This window comes from Pagrus pagrus (assembly GCF_965226575.1).
Source record: "Pagrus pagrus genome assembly, chromosome: 22".
NCBI lineage: Eukaryota > Metazoa > Chordata > Actinopteri > Spariformes > Sparidae > Pagrus > Pagrus pagrus.
Window position 1 is genome coordinate 13,976,372 of NC_140204.1, and position 13,893 is coordinate 13,990,264.

General features: G+C 40.5%; 1 protein-coding gene across 14 annotated transcripts in view; it reads right to left on the reverse strand.

Annotated features, from left to right (window-relative positions):
- Positions 1–13,893, reverse strand: part of mpdz (multiple PDZ domain crumbs cell polarity complex component) — a 53,129-nt gene that overhangs the window by 25,223 nt on the left and 14,013 nt on the right. For 12 of the 14 annotated variants that reach the window (XM_084344841.1, XM_084344842.1, XM_084344835.1 and 9 more), the window contains exons 4-19: positions 12,904–13,065; positions 11,637–11,776; positions 11,093–11,306; positions 10,815–10,937; positions 10,371–10,571; positions 9,616–9,718; positions 9,156–9,244; positions 7,921–8,155; positions 5,634–5,720; positions 5,229–5,308; positions 4,852–4,998; positions 3,950–4,120; positions 3,079–3,264; positions 2,556–2,765; positions 1,336–1,494; positions 676–828 (exon numbers count right to left, since the gene is read on the reverse strand). In XM_084344841.1, the coding sequence (XP_084200967.1) occupies positions 676–828; positions 1,336–1,494; positions 2,556–2,765; positions 3,079–3,264; positions 3,950–4,120; positions 4,852–4,998; positions 5,229–5,308; positions 5,634–5,720; positions 7,921–8,155; positions 9,156–9,244; positions 9,616–9,718; positions 10,371–10,571; positions 10,815–10,937; positions 11,093–11,306; positions 11,637–11,776; positions 12,904–13,065 (2,460 nt within the window). The remainder of the gene's footprint in view (positions 1–675; positions 829–1,335; positions 1,495–2,555; positions 2,766–3,078; positions 3,265–3,949; positions 4,121–4,851; positions 4,999–5,228; positions 5,309–5,633; positions 5,721–7,920; positions 8,156–9,155; positions 9,245–9,615; positions 9,719–10,370; positions 10,572–10,814; positions 10,938–11,092; positions 11,307–11,636; positions 11,777–12,903; positions 13,066–13,893) is intronic. The other 2 variants (XM_084344843.1, XM_084344836.1) reach the window with 2 other exon arrangements.

Genomic DNA, 13,893 nt, shown 5'->3' on the forward strand with positions numbered 1-13,893 from the left:
CTCCTTAAAAAATACCATCTTAGATACTGCTCCGCAAGTCTGAAAAGCTGCTCCGGCATTTAATGTCACTAAAGCAGATCTGAGATTTATCAACACACTTGTTGCCTCTTTCTAAGCTTTGGGGGAAAATGTGTTCATCATCATGAAAAGAACGAGCTGTCTGACCTCAAACAAACATTTGAAATCTGTTTTGTGAAATCCCTCACTAGGAAGGCCCCCAAGTTAAACGGGCGCATGTCTGTCCCTCTCGGCTGCCTATTATAACATGAATTTCTTAGGAAGGCCCAACAAATAAGGTCAGCTGTGACCTCTGGGGAAACTGGAAGCACACACATACCCCTAAGAAAACAGCTTGTGTGCCCCTTGCTCTTCTTTGTTTATTTTCCTTATAATTTAATATCCATTTGGGGAATTGCTGTTCTTGAGGCACCCTGAGCAACAAAAGCAGCCGCAGCTACAATCTTCATATGAGTTAGTAATGTTACTGCCTCAACAAAGAATAACAAACATTTCTCATGACATTTTGGCTCTCGATAACAAAAGACAAAGAACAATGACTACATGCTGTACAGCTGGTTGTGACAAAGAGCAGTTAGTGTTGCAGTAATGTTTAATAAAATGAGGGAGTCATTTTTGGTTTTGATTGTTGCCATATAATGAAAAAAGGTTGCTTACCTTGGGTGTAGATGAGTGCAGGTAATCCAGGTCGGCGCTGCAGGTGCTTCCGTGAAGAGCAATCATGGACGCCTGGAAAGTGTCGTCCTCCATCCCAGAGAAAGTGTGATCTAACACCTTTTCATCAGACAGGTCTGCTTCGCTGGTGTCAATCTGTGATAATAAATGGAAGTAGTATGACCAACTGGGACATAAAGCGTGCCTTTATTGTTGAGCAGTTTTGTCCTATCCACTGACAGATAGTTGAATTTACAAAGATATTCTATGACCCTAGCGTCTCTAATGGTAAGCTTATCTAACTACAAAATACTGCGGTACGGAAGCCATGAGAGGCAAATGGAAAAATGTCTAAACACTATTTAGAAATGGGGTATTGCTGCATTTTAGCCTTTGGTGGCCCAAGTGGGTATTACAAAGACAAACACTCAGGATAAACCATTTCCTTGTGTCACTTTCCTCTCAGGGCGTCCGTACTGCAGATATAACAAGAACATAACCCTTACTTAATTGCGTCTATTTACAACTGCTGCATGATTACAAACAACAGACCTCTGTTGGTAAAATTAGACATGAGCAAAATATAACATCTGATGTACAATTTGTTTCCATTTTTCAGGATGTTCTGGTTGATTTTTCAGTTTTTCCCAAAAGCTAACTGACCAATGCAGGCTCTGCTCGGTAAACGATGCCCTCAGTCAGTCCTTCTTCCTCGCCTTCTTCAACCAAAATACTGTTGAAGTCAAATGAATGGATGGTGGATGATGGAGTTATTTCCTGCTCACCATATGGGTGTGGAGAGTGGGAATATCCACATATTCCCTAGGAAAGTGGAGAAATTCTTTCAGTGTCTCCAGCTTTATGTGAATTTCTTTTCTTGATTTATTGTTTGTGACCAAATCAAGTACAAATAAATTAGTATGGAATAGGAAAAGATGTTAGGAGTTATTGAGACTTTTTAAGATACTATTCTAGAGTTAAATATTGATCTTGGTGCAAAAGCGTTCAAGCAGAGAAATTCCTCAAAAAGGCAGATTCATGACTTTTTTAGAATTAACAGAACATCTCCCTCACATTTCACACGTTTATTCTTTAGTAAGAGCTCCCGATATTGATTTTGTGTAGCACGCAGCCGAGACCGGTCTTAGAAAAGCATGAAGGCATATTGGAGGATTACACTTGTCAGACTCAATTTTGTGAAGCAATACAACAAAATACCCCTCAGAAGAACAATTCTCGTCCTGCAGGAGAGTTGGATAACTCCACAGAGGCTTCCTACAGCTCTGTAATCCAGCTAACCTTGGCAGCCCAGAGGTCTCACTGTGTAATCCAACGGCAGATTCAATACAAGAGAAAAGCATCTCTAAAGCCGAAAGAATGCGGAGCAGTTTTGCAGAGAGAAATGTCCTGTACAAAGAGTACAGGTGCCTGGAGCGATGAACCCATGGATGGACCCAATATTTTGACAGGTGCCCTGATGTGTTTAAATGTTCAAAGGGGTCTGCGCTTGTGGAAAATTCAATAATATAATAATATGAAACAAAGGGCACAGAGTATTTTAGGCAGGTCGCCTCCTCTGAAAGAACATTGGGTGGAATGCTAAACCATCCAGGCTACCTCCACTCTTTTTCCCGCATGAAAAATTCAAGCCCTCGTAAGCTGAACCCTCATGAATGGAAACTGAGACACATGACATGAAGATCGTCTGACTCGCAACCTCACACACATGCAGTGACAAATGCCTGACATGCTGAACACATTTCCAAAGCAGTACGTATAAAACGCTTAGTAAAACCTAACCCCAGCTCAATTCAGAATCTACCTTTAATATTCACAGGTTCAAGGCAAAGAAAGAAAGCAAGAATACTTATTCTCATGCTTACAGGCAGAGGTTTGGCTACTCCTATCTGGACCTTGCCGAGCATGGCCCCCTTCAAGGCCTGGACAGCATCCTCCAGGCTGGCATTCTCCAGGTTGGTGGCGTTAACGTACATGAGTCGGTCTCCTGGCAGCAGTCTGCCATCCTGCTCCGCTACGCCGTTGGGGACCAGAGAGCGAATCACGATCACTGTCTTGGCAGGGTCCAGTGGGTCCTATGGCGGAGACAGTCCAGTAAAATTCAGTGAGAAGAGGTCAGCAGGTAAACTTAGACTAATATAAAAATCAAAGGCTTAATTTTTGTGGAAATAATATCAAATGCAGATGGAAAAAAACAATATGCGAAAAATGTATCAGATTTTAACTATGAATGTTAAGTACGGCTTTCATGGCAACATAACTTACTGCCTCATAAGTTTATGATAGAAATAAACTGTAACAACATCTATAAAAGTACAAATACATTACCGTTAAGAATAACAAAAACAGTTGTCTAATTCATTATAAAGTCCGAGGAAGATTTCCCACCTGGTAGTCCAGAATGCTGAATCCCAATCCCCCTTCTCCCTTTTCAAGCTCGATATTCTGGATCTCCAACTCCCACATCGCCAAAGGGGATCCTATCGCTTCCTCTGTCACATTATCCTGTGTCGCTGTTGCTGTGTTCACCTCTGAGTCTTCAGCAACCAGTACGCCGCTCAGGTCTATTTGTTTCTGAGGAGGAAAAACCCAAAATCTCTATGTAACAGTATGCCTTCCTCGCTTTTACTCCCAACCCAGAGGCTGCTTCCCTCCAGTTGTGTTTCTGGCTCGGTTTTCTGGCAGCGGATAAAAGGGGAAAATCTTTGGGATGCTGGGGCCTTATTACATTATCATAGATAAAGCTGGAGAGATGAAATCCCTTTCCCCCAAAGGGAAGCTGCTTTTGATGTCTCATATCTCGAGCAAATGTTGTTGGCTACTGCTGCTGAGGTATTACCAGAATTGGTCTTAATAAACTTTCCGACTCCCCTGCTTATCGCTAAGTCTTAATCCATCATGGTTGGCAACATGGAAAGCCAATGGAGCGATTGACAGCCGGGGCTAAGCTAATAGCGGTTGATGGGCTATAAAGGAGGAGGAGGAACTAAAGAGTATTGCTCTCCAATCATATTCCCTTGCTTATATGCAGGGGCGGGGAAACATTTTCATGATTCATTACTGCATGTCAAAGAGATGGAGGGAGTCTGACTGTACTCATATGCATCATCTGCTGCAATGCTCTGAAAGTGCTACTGCCCGGCTGTTTTTAGCCTAGGAGGAGAAGATACATTCAAGAAAAACGTATATTGTATACTATAATCAAAGAAATCTAGCTAAAATCTGAATATTCTAATGTATAGCAATGCAAATGTAGTACCTTTAATTCAGGTGCTGTGACCAAAGCCTCTGACTCTGGTTGAACTGCATCCATGTCAGTCTGCAGGTGAGGGGCTGGCCTACAGCATGTCATGTATACACACAGTGGAAGCTCCTTCAAGATTCTGACTACTTCCTTGTGGGTCTCACCAATTAGGGATATACCATTGACCTGTGACAGAAAATGTTAAAGCAGCGTTACCTGATTTCTTGTGAATTTTCCAGTAAGGTCACTGGAACAAGTTGTAAACTCAACACTGACATATTTTCATGTTATAAAGTTGTGGTGACAAATGTGTTAGCACATCGTTTTTATTTTGAGTCTTGTCTCTGGCCACCTGAAAAGTCCAATATTCAACTCTCCCATTAGCTCTGGTCTGGTCTCCACTAACTCCTGAGGGATCTACCTGGCTCATTACCTGCTAAATGTTCCACTATGTACACCCACTAGTTGTTAACTTTGTCTATTTGCCATTTCAGTGTTTGGCAGGTAACGTACAGTGGCCTTTAAGAGTTGTTCAGCGGAGCAGTAAAGTTTTGGAAAATGAAAAGACACAAACTGAGAAAAACTGGGACCGCAGAGTTGGGTTTGTTGGACACTCACATGTAGTTAGGACAGGGTGTTATAGTTAAATTCAATCAGTTCTGGTGGCTGAAATTCAACATCCTGACACCTAACATACTGTTTTTGCTTTGTGGCTAATCACTGAGGCCCTATGATAGACAATCTATGCACATTGAAGTTTGTGCATATATAGTATATCAAAACAGCTTGTCCATGACTGCCCCATAAAAAAAACCCCTTCTAAATACATGTAGGAAGTTGAACCTCTGCAAGTATTAAAGGCAAGATAGGAAATCAAACACACAAAGCTGTGGCTAATTAAATATGGGAGCACATACCTCGAGCAGTTCATCTCCACTGAACAGCTTGCCACAGCGACCCACAGGTCCCTCAGGTAGAACAGAGCGGATGTAATGATGCCCACTGTTGGCTTCCAGACTGATGCCCAGGCCACTGTTCTCACTGAACTTCTCCACCTGAGCCACCTGCCATGGAAACAAGGACTCACATCTCAGGAATTATGTGGAATGTATGGCCACGATAAGAGATTATTATAACGAACACTCTCTTTTGTTTGATGACTCACATCATTCTCCCTTTAAAGATACCAATTTTGAGCTGTTAATCATTGTAAAGCAAATGCCTAGGAAGCAAGTTTTGCTACGCATAATGTGATGCATGAGTGAAAGGAATTCCCTTTGAAAAAGAAACTTACTACAACTTCATTACTTGGACCCAGAATTTCTTGCCACTTCTTCATTAGTTCTTCCTCTTCAAAGGGCGTTAGCTTCATCGCTTGAAAAACACATTACAAAGTACTTGTGTCAATATACAAAACAACATAAAAGCTGATTTTTGCTATAAATCATTCACACCCAGCAACGCAACACACATTTCTAACAATTTGCAAGTTTCTAATGTTTGAAGAAAAAAAACATCAGCACCTATTAGAAATTCTAAAACTACTGCACTATTTGTGAAGCGTCCAACAGCACCCATCAGTCTGCCCTTACAGAGTGTTTTGCCGGTCTGTGTGGTCCTGACAACAATGACCCTTATCTGTCAGATGTGCGCCCAGTATCTCTGCTGGTGTGCTTAAAGAGGAATCCCAGCCTCCTACCATGTTTGTCTTCTGTTAGCTGATCCGTGGCTGGGCTGACATCAGATCCTTCACTCTTTGTCTGGAGCGGCTTTTCATCTGTGGTGACTGTAAACACACAATGAGACACGCAGTGAGACGGACGGAAGCAGGCAGCGGCACAAACACACGACAGTGTAGGCACATAGCCACTGGAAAAAAAGTCACCTAGTCTCCTCTAACAGCACACACACATGCCAAAAACACAAATAAACATGCTGAATTTATTTGGGAAAGTGTCTTCTTATGTGATGCTCTACTGCTTATTTCCACCAAATAGTTGGAACATACACTTTCACTTTAGAAGACAGATCTATCTCATTTCCCAATTGGTCTGTCTTAACTTCAAATATCTGTTTAATGAACCCAGTACTTTTTTTTTTACAACTTCATTAATGTTTTTGGAGTTCCACAGGGCACCAAACTAGTCACCCATGAAATTACTACCCACGCACCCAAGCAAGCCATAGTCTACACTGTAAAACAACAACTTTTAAGTGCTAACATAAAACTAATACTAGCTGGTGTGGTATGCTGAAAAGGAACTCAACAAACCCCAACACTGACTTGACAACAATTTAAGTGAGTAGTTAAATTTCTTTCTATAGTCTCAGCCATTAAATAACCAATTACAACTTTGTACAATAGGAATGTTCTTAATGGCTAATTTCCCAGACAACTTAACTGGAATAGTGTAAAGTAAAGGAAGAAAATACTTAAAAAAGCCCAAATCAAGCACAATTTAACTAAAATTATCGACAGAATGTGATGACATATCAGTTTTGAAGTTATGTCAAAGACGGCTATGCATTGTGTTGCAGAGATATCTACCCGGGCATAAGAAACCTCTTTCTCCCAGTGGTCCAATGCTCCTGTGTTGGGTTCCAGTAGTCAGCTGCATGGTTAACTGAGCTAACACTGTAACAACAGCTACAGTCAGGGCTGTATAACATCTTAGACACAACTGTTAACCTATGTTTTTGCAGGCTTTTTATAAAAAGTTTTAACATTTAAGTTCTAATTATGCAATTTGCAATATCTAAGTGTGTATACAGTAAGTTTGACTTACTAGTATTTCTGGTGCCGACAAGCAAGGAAGGGAAGCAACATTTCATCGACTAATGGCGCACAGTTCAGGGAGATACACAGATGTGGACTCTTTCCTCTTCATTTATAATCTGTAATTGTTTTGTTTCTGACAGATTTTAAAGCAGCCAAGAAAAAAAACTGGCCTCTTCTGTCTGCCTACTGCTAGTTTTTTTCTGCAGGTTTCTGGGCTATAACTTCCTGTTGCCAAATCGAATCACTTTCAAGCTCCATCTATCACTATTGACAACTCATGCAAGTTGCTTTTCTTGCTTTTGCAATAGCCCAGAGGTCCTGTCAGTACAGCTGGAGACCAGAATCTTTCTGTTTGCTCTCAGTTTATCTTGTTTGATGCGGTGTCATTTATGATGTTGAATAATAAAAACGACAACAGTTATTTAAAAACAGAGAGTACATCACAGATACAAGCACATGCGTGCAGGCCTTAGCTGTAACTCAGTTGTCAGTTTCTTAGTTGTGTGGATTTCCTGTCAAATGTTGGGCATGAGGATGATTCACTACTGAATATAATTCAGGGTCTAAACAACATGATGGAAAGCTCTGGGTAATTTCCATAGTGTGGTGGTTGGGTCAGGCCAGGCAGTGCATTATTCAAGCAGTGCAATATAATAATCAACAAAAAGGGTAGTGCTTTACAGAAATTGTGTGTAACTTTATTTACATGTCTGAGAAAATATTTTGTGGCCTTTGTCATTGATTATTAATAATGAGTGCATTTTCTCTCTTATTAGAGAAAGATGGCCAGTAATGTGGGTGTATGTGATATTTTTTAACAGGCAAAAAAGTAATTAATTTTTCAATATTCAGACGAGTGTTAAGTGTTTGCAAAAAATGTAACAAATCCTTCTCTAGCAGGATACACCTACTAGATATGTAACAAAGGGCCACCTTTCTCATTCTCAGTGTATCATGATGTCCATATTTGGACTGTATTTGAGTATAACTCGAGTTAGTGTTTTTCTTATGCAGCTGGATAAAGTTCTTGTTCTGTATTTTAAATATATTAATAACAGCTAAATTTCCATTTGGAGTCACTTGTCACTGCATTATAAAAACTCCTGTCTGAGTCACATTTACACATCAAATGACACCTTTTTTGACAGTAACAAGGAATGTGTTTTTGTCTATCCTCATTAAATTCCTCTCACTTTATCCCTCCTACCTTGAGCAGCTTCCTCAGCCTTCTTCCTCTCCAGCTCTAGCTCCCTCATGACGGTGGTGGTGGTGGGGATGGTGGTGTAAGGGGGCAAGACGGTGACGCTGGGGGCCACGGCGGGGGGGATCTCGTCAGGCCTGAAGCCCCGCCGGATCAGCTTAAGATGGACTGTCTGGCCTGTGTGTCTGAGCACCTCCACTGCCTGTTGATTGGTGTATCCCTGGATGTTAACACCATCGACCTGCAGAGGGCGATCATTTGTGAGTCCATGGATTAAACAAGGGACACTGTGTGCTGAATTGCCATCTGTATTCTTGTTTGACAGAGGTGAAATGAGATAGGATCGGTCAAAATGATTCAAAACACAAGCAGGCATAGAAACAGAGTGCTGCACTTGAGTATTACAATATATTTAAAGCACTGACTTTATTTGTTTGGATCATTTCGGACAGGTAAACACTGCACGCGTTTTAACTCACAGTCATTTAAGTGTTTTATTAAGCTCTTAAGTTGGGTCCCAAAGCACATCATCATTTACACTCAAGCTCAATCAAGCACACACACACACACACACACACACACACACACACACACACACACACACACACACACACACACACACACACACACACACACACACACACACACACACACACACACACACACACACACACACACACACACACACACACACAACAGAACAAAACATGAGTTTGTGAGGACCTAAGAAAACAGAGGGCAGCATTAACTAATGTTACGTGAATACAATTTAAGGACTTTTTGATGAATTTCCAGGCCAATTTCCTTCAGATTCAAGGACCAACACATAGAATGTTTATAATGAGAACTAGCAGGCTTCACAGAAGAAATAGACATTTCCATTCTTGCAGGAAAACACGTTAAATATCTTGTGTCTATTTAACTCTGTTTCCAAAACGTTTCAAGGGCTGATTTTTTTCCACAAACTTTTAAGAATCCCCGGAAAACCTGTTCAAATGATGCACGAAATTACACAGTTCTACTTCGGTGTTAATGTCCTGCAGTGATGAAACTAAAAACTTAATGAACTATCAGTTAATTGTGAGTTATTCATTATTCATGATAATTTCCCTCCATTGACTAAATGAGTAAATGCGATCATTATAACAGATTATATAAAACATTCGCTGCATATTTTACCTCATGCCAGTGAAGACTGAGAAAACAGTAATAGCGAGAAAGAGCATAATTTGGGTACTTACAGCTATTATCTGGTCTCCAACATGAACGCGGCCATCTTGATCTACAGCACTGTCTTTTGTTATGCTCTTAACAAAAATGCCAGAGGGTTCTGAGGAGTGAGTGAAAAGTGGAAAAAAAAAGATTAAAGAGATAAGGAACATATGAATCATAAGACCCCAGGAGAGGAGCAATGGACGTTTCAGTTTGATGTTAAAATTCTATGTTATTCGGCATATTTCATATCACAAATCATCATAAATCATATACAGAATGTGAGGAAATAACAGTTTAGATGCTGCGTGCTCCGAGCTAACCGGTTAGAACACCATTTGGTGTTCTAACAGGTTTCGTTTTACATATTTCATTCATGGTTTATAGGCTAGGAAAATATAAATCATGGCAACTTAAATGTATGTTTAGTCAAACATAAATGTGACACACACACACATTTAAATGTTCTTCTATTCTGCCATTGCTTACCAGAATTTTTGTCTCCAACATAGCCAGCAATAGTGATTCCCAGTCCCTGGGTGTTCTTGGTAAGGTTCACATCAAATGCGTCAGCCTCCTCTTCCTCATAGTCCTGTGAACAGATTTATGTGAATCACAGGTAAAAATCAACCAAATACAAGTAAAGAATTATTCTTTTGACAACAGTAGAAAAGCAGGTAGAACGTAATGGCACTTCACATGGTCACCAAGAAAACATGTTCTGCGTTGATAATGAGTACTCTAAACCAGGCGGCGATAAAAAAAACCACAGGTAATTTGCACAATCAACAGGATATGTTCGTCATTCATATGAGTCACATAAATTCATTCATGCCTAAACGGGGCTGAGTGTCGAAAACAACCATGGAATTGTTATTTGTAAGCGCTGTTTCTGAGAAGATACAGCTATATGTGCTCTCCAAAGTGTGAGTCACAGGTGAGTCAACCTGCTATTTTCTTTAATTCCATTTATCCTGGCCTGTCAAGACTATAAAAGGATAAAATTGGATATGAAAGAGCTAAACTGTAGATCTGAAGTGTTTTGATAAAGGTGAATAACTCTGAGCGTGTGTTGTAAATGGTAATCAATTATCATCTTGATGATTTTCTATAGAGAGACTACTTTCTTATGATGATGCTCCAAATCATGAAATGAATTTTAATGTATTACATTTCCTTATTGTTAGAATATATATCAAATTTCTGTCAAAGTAGTAATTTAGAGTGAAACAGCCCCTTCTCACCTGGTGTTCATTGACAGTAGGCAGCACCACAGGCATGATAGCTGAGACGGAGGGGGTCTCATCCACAGGACCCCTGGTGACCACCAGCTTCACCCTGTTCCCACACTGCCTGAGGACCTGGGCCACCTGTTCACTGCCCATGCCGTACAGATCAGTCTCTCCGATTCTTAGAATATGGTCCCCACTGCGCAGGCGGCCATCCTGTGGTGGAAAAAAGTCTGTTTAGCTTCAGTAGAAATCAAACCTATAATGACACTATTGGTAACAAACAAAAGACAGAGTGACAGTTAATTCTGTGCTTGTCTGCAATGAACTCATTCTCATTATACCTAACTGACAGGAGTCCTCTCTTAAAGTGTCATAAAATAAACTTTTTTATGATAATCACTGTATAAACAATGCTAAACTCTTTGAAAGCCAATTCCAAAAGAAAGCAGACATTACCTGATCAGCTATGCCTCCAGGAAGGATGGTTTTCACAATAACCCCAGTGGTCTTTCCTCCCACAATACCGAAGCCGAGACCAGTGCCATCGTTGACCAGCTCAATTGTCTCCACATGCTGCCACTAAGTATGGTTAAAGAATAAATCAACTTTAGAACAAAAACAGTTTTGTTTATGCAGCCATAAACTTAAGAGAATTCAAAAAGCTTCATAGTGCAGATGGTGTTTTATTGTTCTGCCCTTTCATTCATGATGTTAGTGTGAGAATGTTTCTATACCGCGCTGGAGTTGGCTGACAGTGTACTTGCAGCAGAGGGTGTGCGGGACACGACAGGACTGGGCAGGTGAGGGATTGGTCCTCTTGCCACCGTGAGCTGCACCCTCTCTGAAGCACTCTGCAGGATGCCTATAGCCTGCTGGTGGGTCACCGTCTGGTCCAGGGGCTGGCCATTGATGGCTAAGATCTGATCAGCTTCTTTGAGCTTCCCGTCACTGATGGAGAAAGAAGCAAGGATTGTCATCGTGATGTCAAATGGCTTCAGGGCCTGACTACATCTGCATGTGATCAAGTTATTATTGTCACTTGTTTCCTCATTTCACACATAGTATGTAAAATACTTATTCACTGTTTAACTTTGACATTTGTTTTTACATTTTTTGCCAGATTTTGTCAAAATTCTCTGTTAAATTCAAATGCAGCATTCTGCCAAATATTATAAAACTTTCTGGTATGTCGACTTTGTTGTGATAAGATTTTAATCAGTGTTGAAGTCTCATTATTCTCATTGCTCTTTGAATGATGGTGTGTTTATTCTTAGATACCTGTGAGCCACGCTTCCCGGTTGAATTTCCTGGATGAAGATGCCGAGCTCTCCGCGGTTCTCGCTCTTTAGGCCCACCACGCTGAAGCCGAGACCTCCTGAAGTCGGCTTCTCCAGCTCTGCGTGGGTCACGATGCGCCCCTGGATCATACACACGTATATGCAGATGGGTAACAAAGGAGATTACATCATAAAGTGTCCCATAAGGTGTTGGAACACCACATGCCGCAAGAACTGGAGAGATGGAACGCCAATCTTTCAAAAGATATTCCTTTATTTGGTTTATTTACTTTATTTTTTGATGATGGTGGTGAAGAGCACTGTCTAATGCATGAGCATCACAGTCATCAAAATTTTTGCGACCACATTTGCTGATGTCTTTATCATAGATCTAAACGCAGACGTCACTGTAGACACCGTTCCTATTAAAACACTAGTTGGCTGAGCAGTCTTTGTGACTGCAGCTCCTGCCATCCGTGCCCCTACAATGAACCCTCTTTCGAAGTCACTTAAATCTTTTCTTCTTCCCATCTCGATCCAACATCAGTCAACTAGGCCTGCTCAGCATTTATCCGCAGACAGAGCATGACTAGATGGAGTGAACATGTATGGAAGTTTTTATGCAACTTGCTATGTTTCTCCACTCACTTATTCAGGTTTGTTTAATTTGTCACCCGTCTATATATATATATATATATATACACACTGTTGCTCTGTGCTAATTCACTATTGCATCAAAGCCACAGGCTGCCTTTAGAAGTCTATTTGAAGTGCCTCAAGAGAAAAGAACGCAGCATGCAGTCTGCGATTCCCGTCTTAGACTATCTTTGAATATTTGGTTTGAGTTAAAACAGAACAATTCAAGGCGATCTACCTGTTTACAGACGAGGTGCTGGTAAGATGATTTTTGTGAGTATGTTTAAGTAAACAAAAAATGTGAAAAGATATCTACTGGGAATGTCACTATTTTAACTATGTTACAACACTGACATTGAACTCAAGCAGCATACAAACAGCACAATGACTGCCTTACTTACACTGTTCATATTATAAATACTATGTCATATTGTAAATACTAAGTTCATATTGTAAATACTATGTATATACGAGTTAATTCTATTTCTTATCTTCTTATTATATTGTTTATTTTTACTTTTTATTATTGTTTAGTGTGACACTATCCTTTGGCTGCTGTGACTACGAAATTTCCCCATTTGCGGGACAAATAAAGGATTTCTGATTCTGATTGATTTTGACTTTGACTTTACCTGTGCCATGGAGTGAATAATGTGATCAAATTCTTCAGATGATGTCTTGCCATTGACCTGTGTAGCAGCTGATGTGTCTGAGTAGGAAACATGGCCGCCGTTGGGCTTGACTGCATTGACTTGTTCGCCAGCGTCACTCCCACGTGGCACCGGGACACTCCCCTGGAAAAAGTAAATGTACATGACAGGTTTTATTCTGGTATGCATTTTCACTTAAACACGTGGGTAAAACAACACTTGGTTGGAGGAACTCATTGATCAGATCAAACAAAAAACTATTGAACTTTTATAAAAAGTTGTGTTGTTGTCTACAAAACAGCTTTGAACTTCTACAAAATGATCCCACAGAGAACAGCAATTACTGGCGCTAATCCAACCAAAAACAATTAAAAACTGGAACAAAAAAACATCATGACATATTCCAACTGTGAACGTAAAAACATTTATCAAATTTAATTTTAGTCACCAAAACCCTGAAGTCTGGGTGTCTGAAACCCTGGGGATGCCAGATAGTTTGTTATCCCACCATGATTAGCTGGATCTATGGCAGCCTAATCCTTCAGGAGATAATGGCTCTTAGCTGATGTTCCAACAATCACGAGGCTCCAAATACAATATTTCTATCATGGTGGGGGAAAAGCATCACTGGCCATCTGGATGCCTTAATATGCTTGGGTTTTAATTACTGCAATGACTTTACTTGTGTGACAGATGAATTACATGAAAGCGACAACTACATAAAACAGTGTTTTCCCGATTTCATTAGCCAAAGGGCATAATGTTTACGACCATCTGAGTTGAATTCAAAAGGACGGACATAATACACAGCAATAATTTCATAAACACTCCATTTGGCATATGGCATTGCCAAGTTAAGCTGTCCTTGTGAACTAGGAAGTTGACTGCACAACTTTCCGAACCCCGGAAACATGTACTGTAAATTATGCCTCCTTTATACACAGTCCCAGATTAGTCCAGAGAAACAAAACT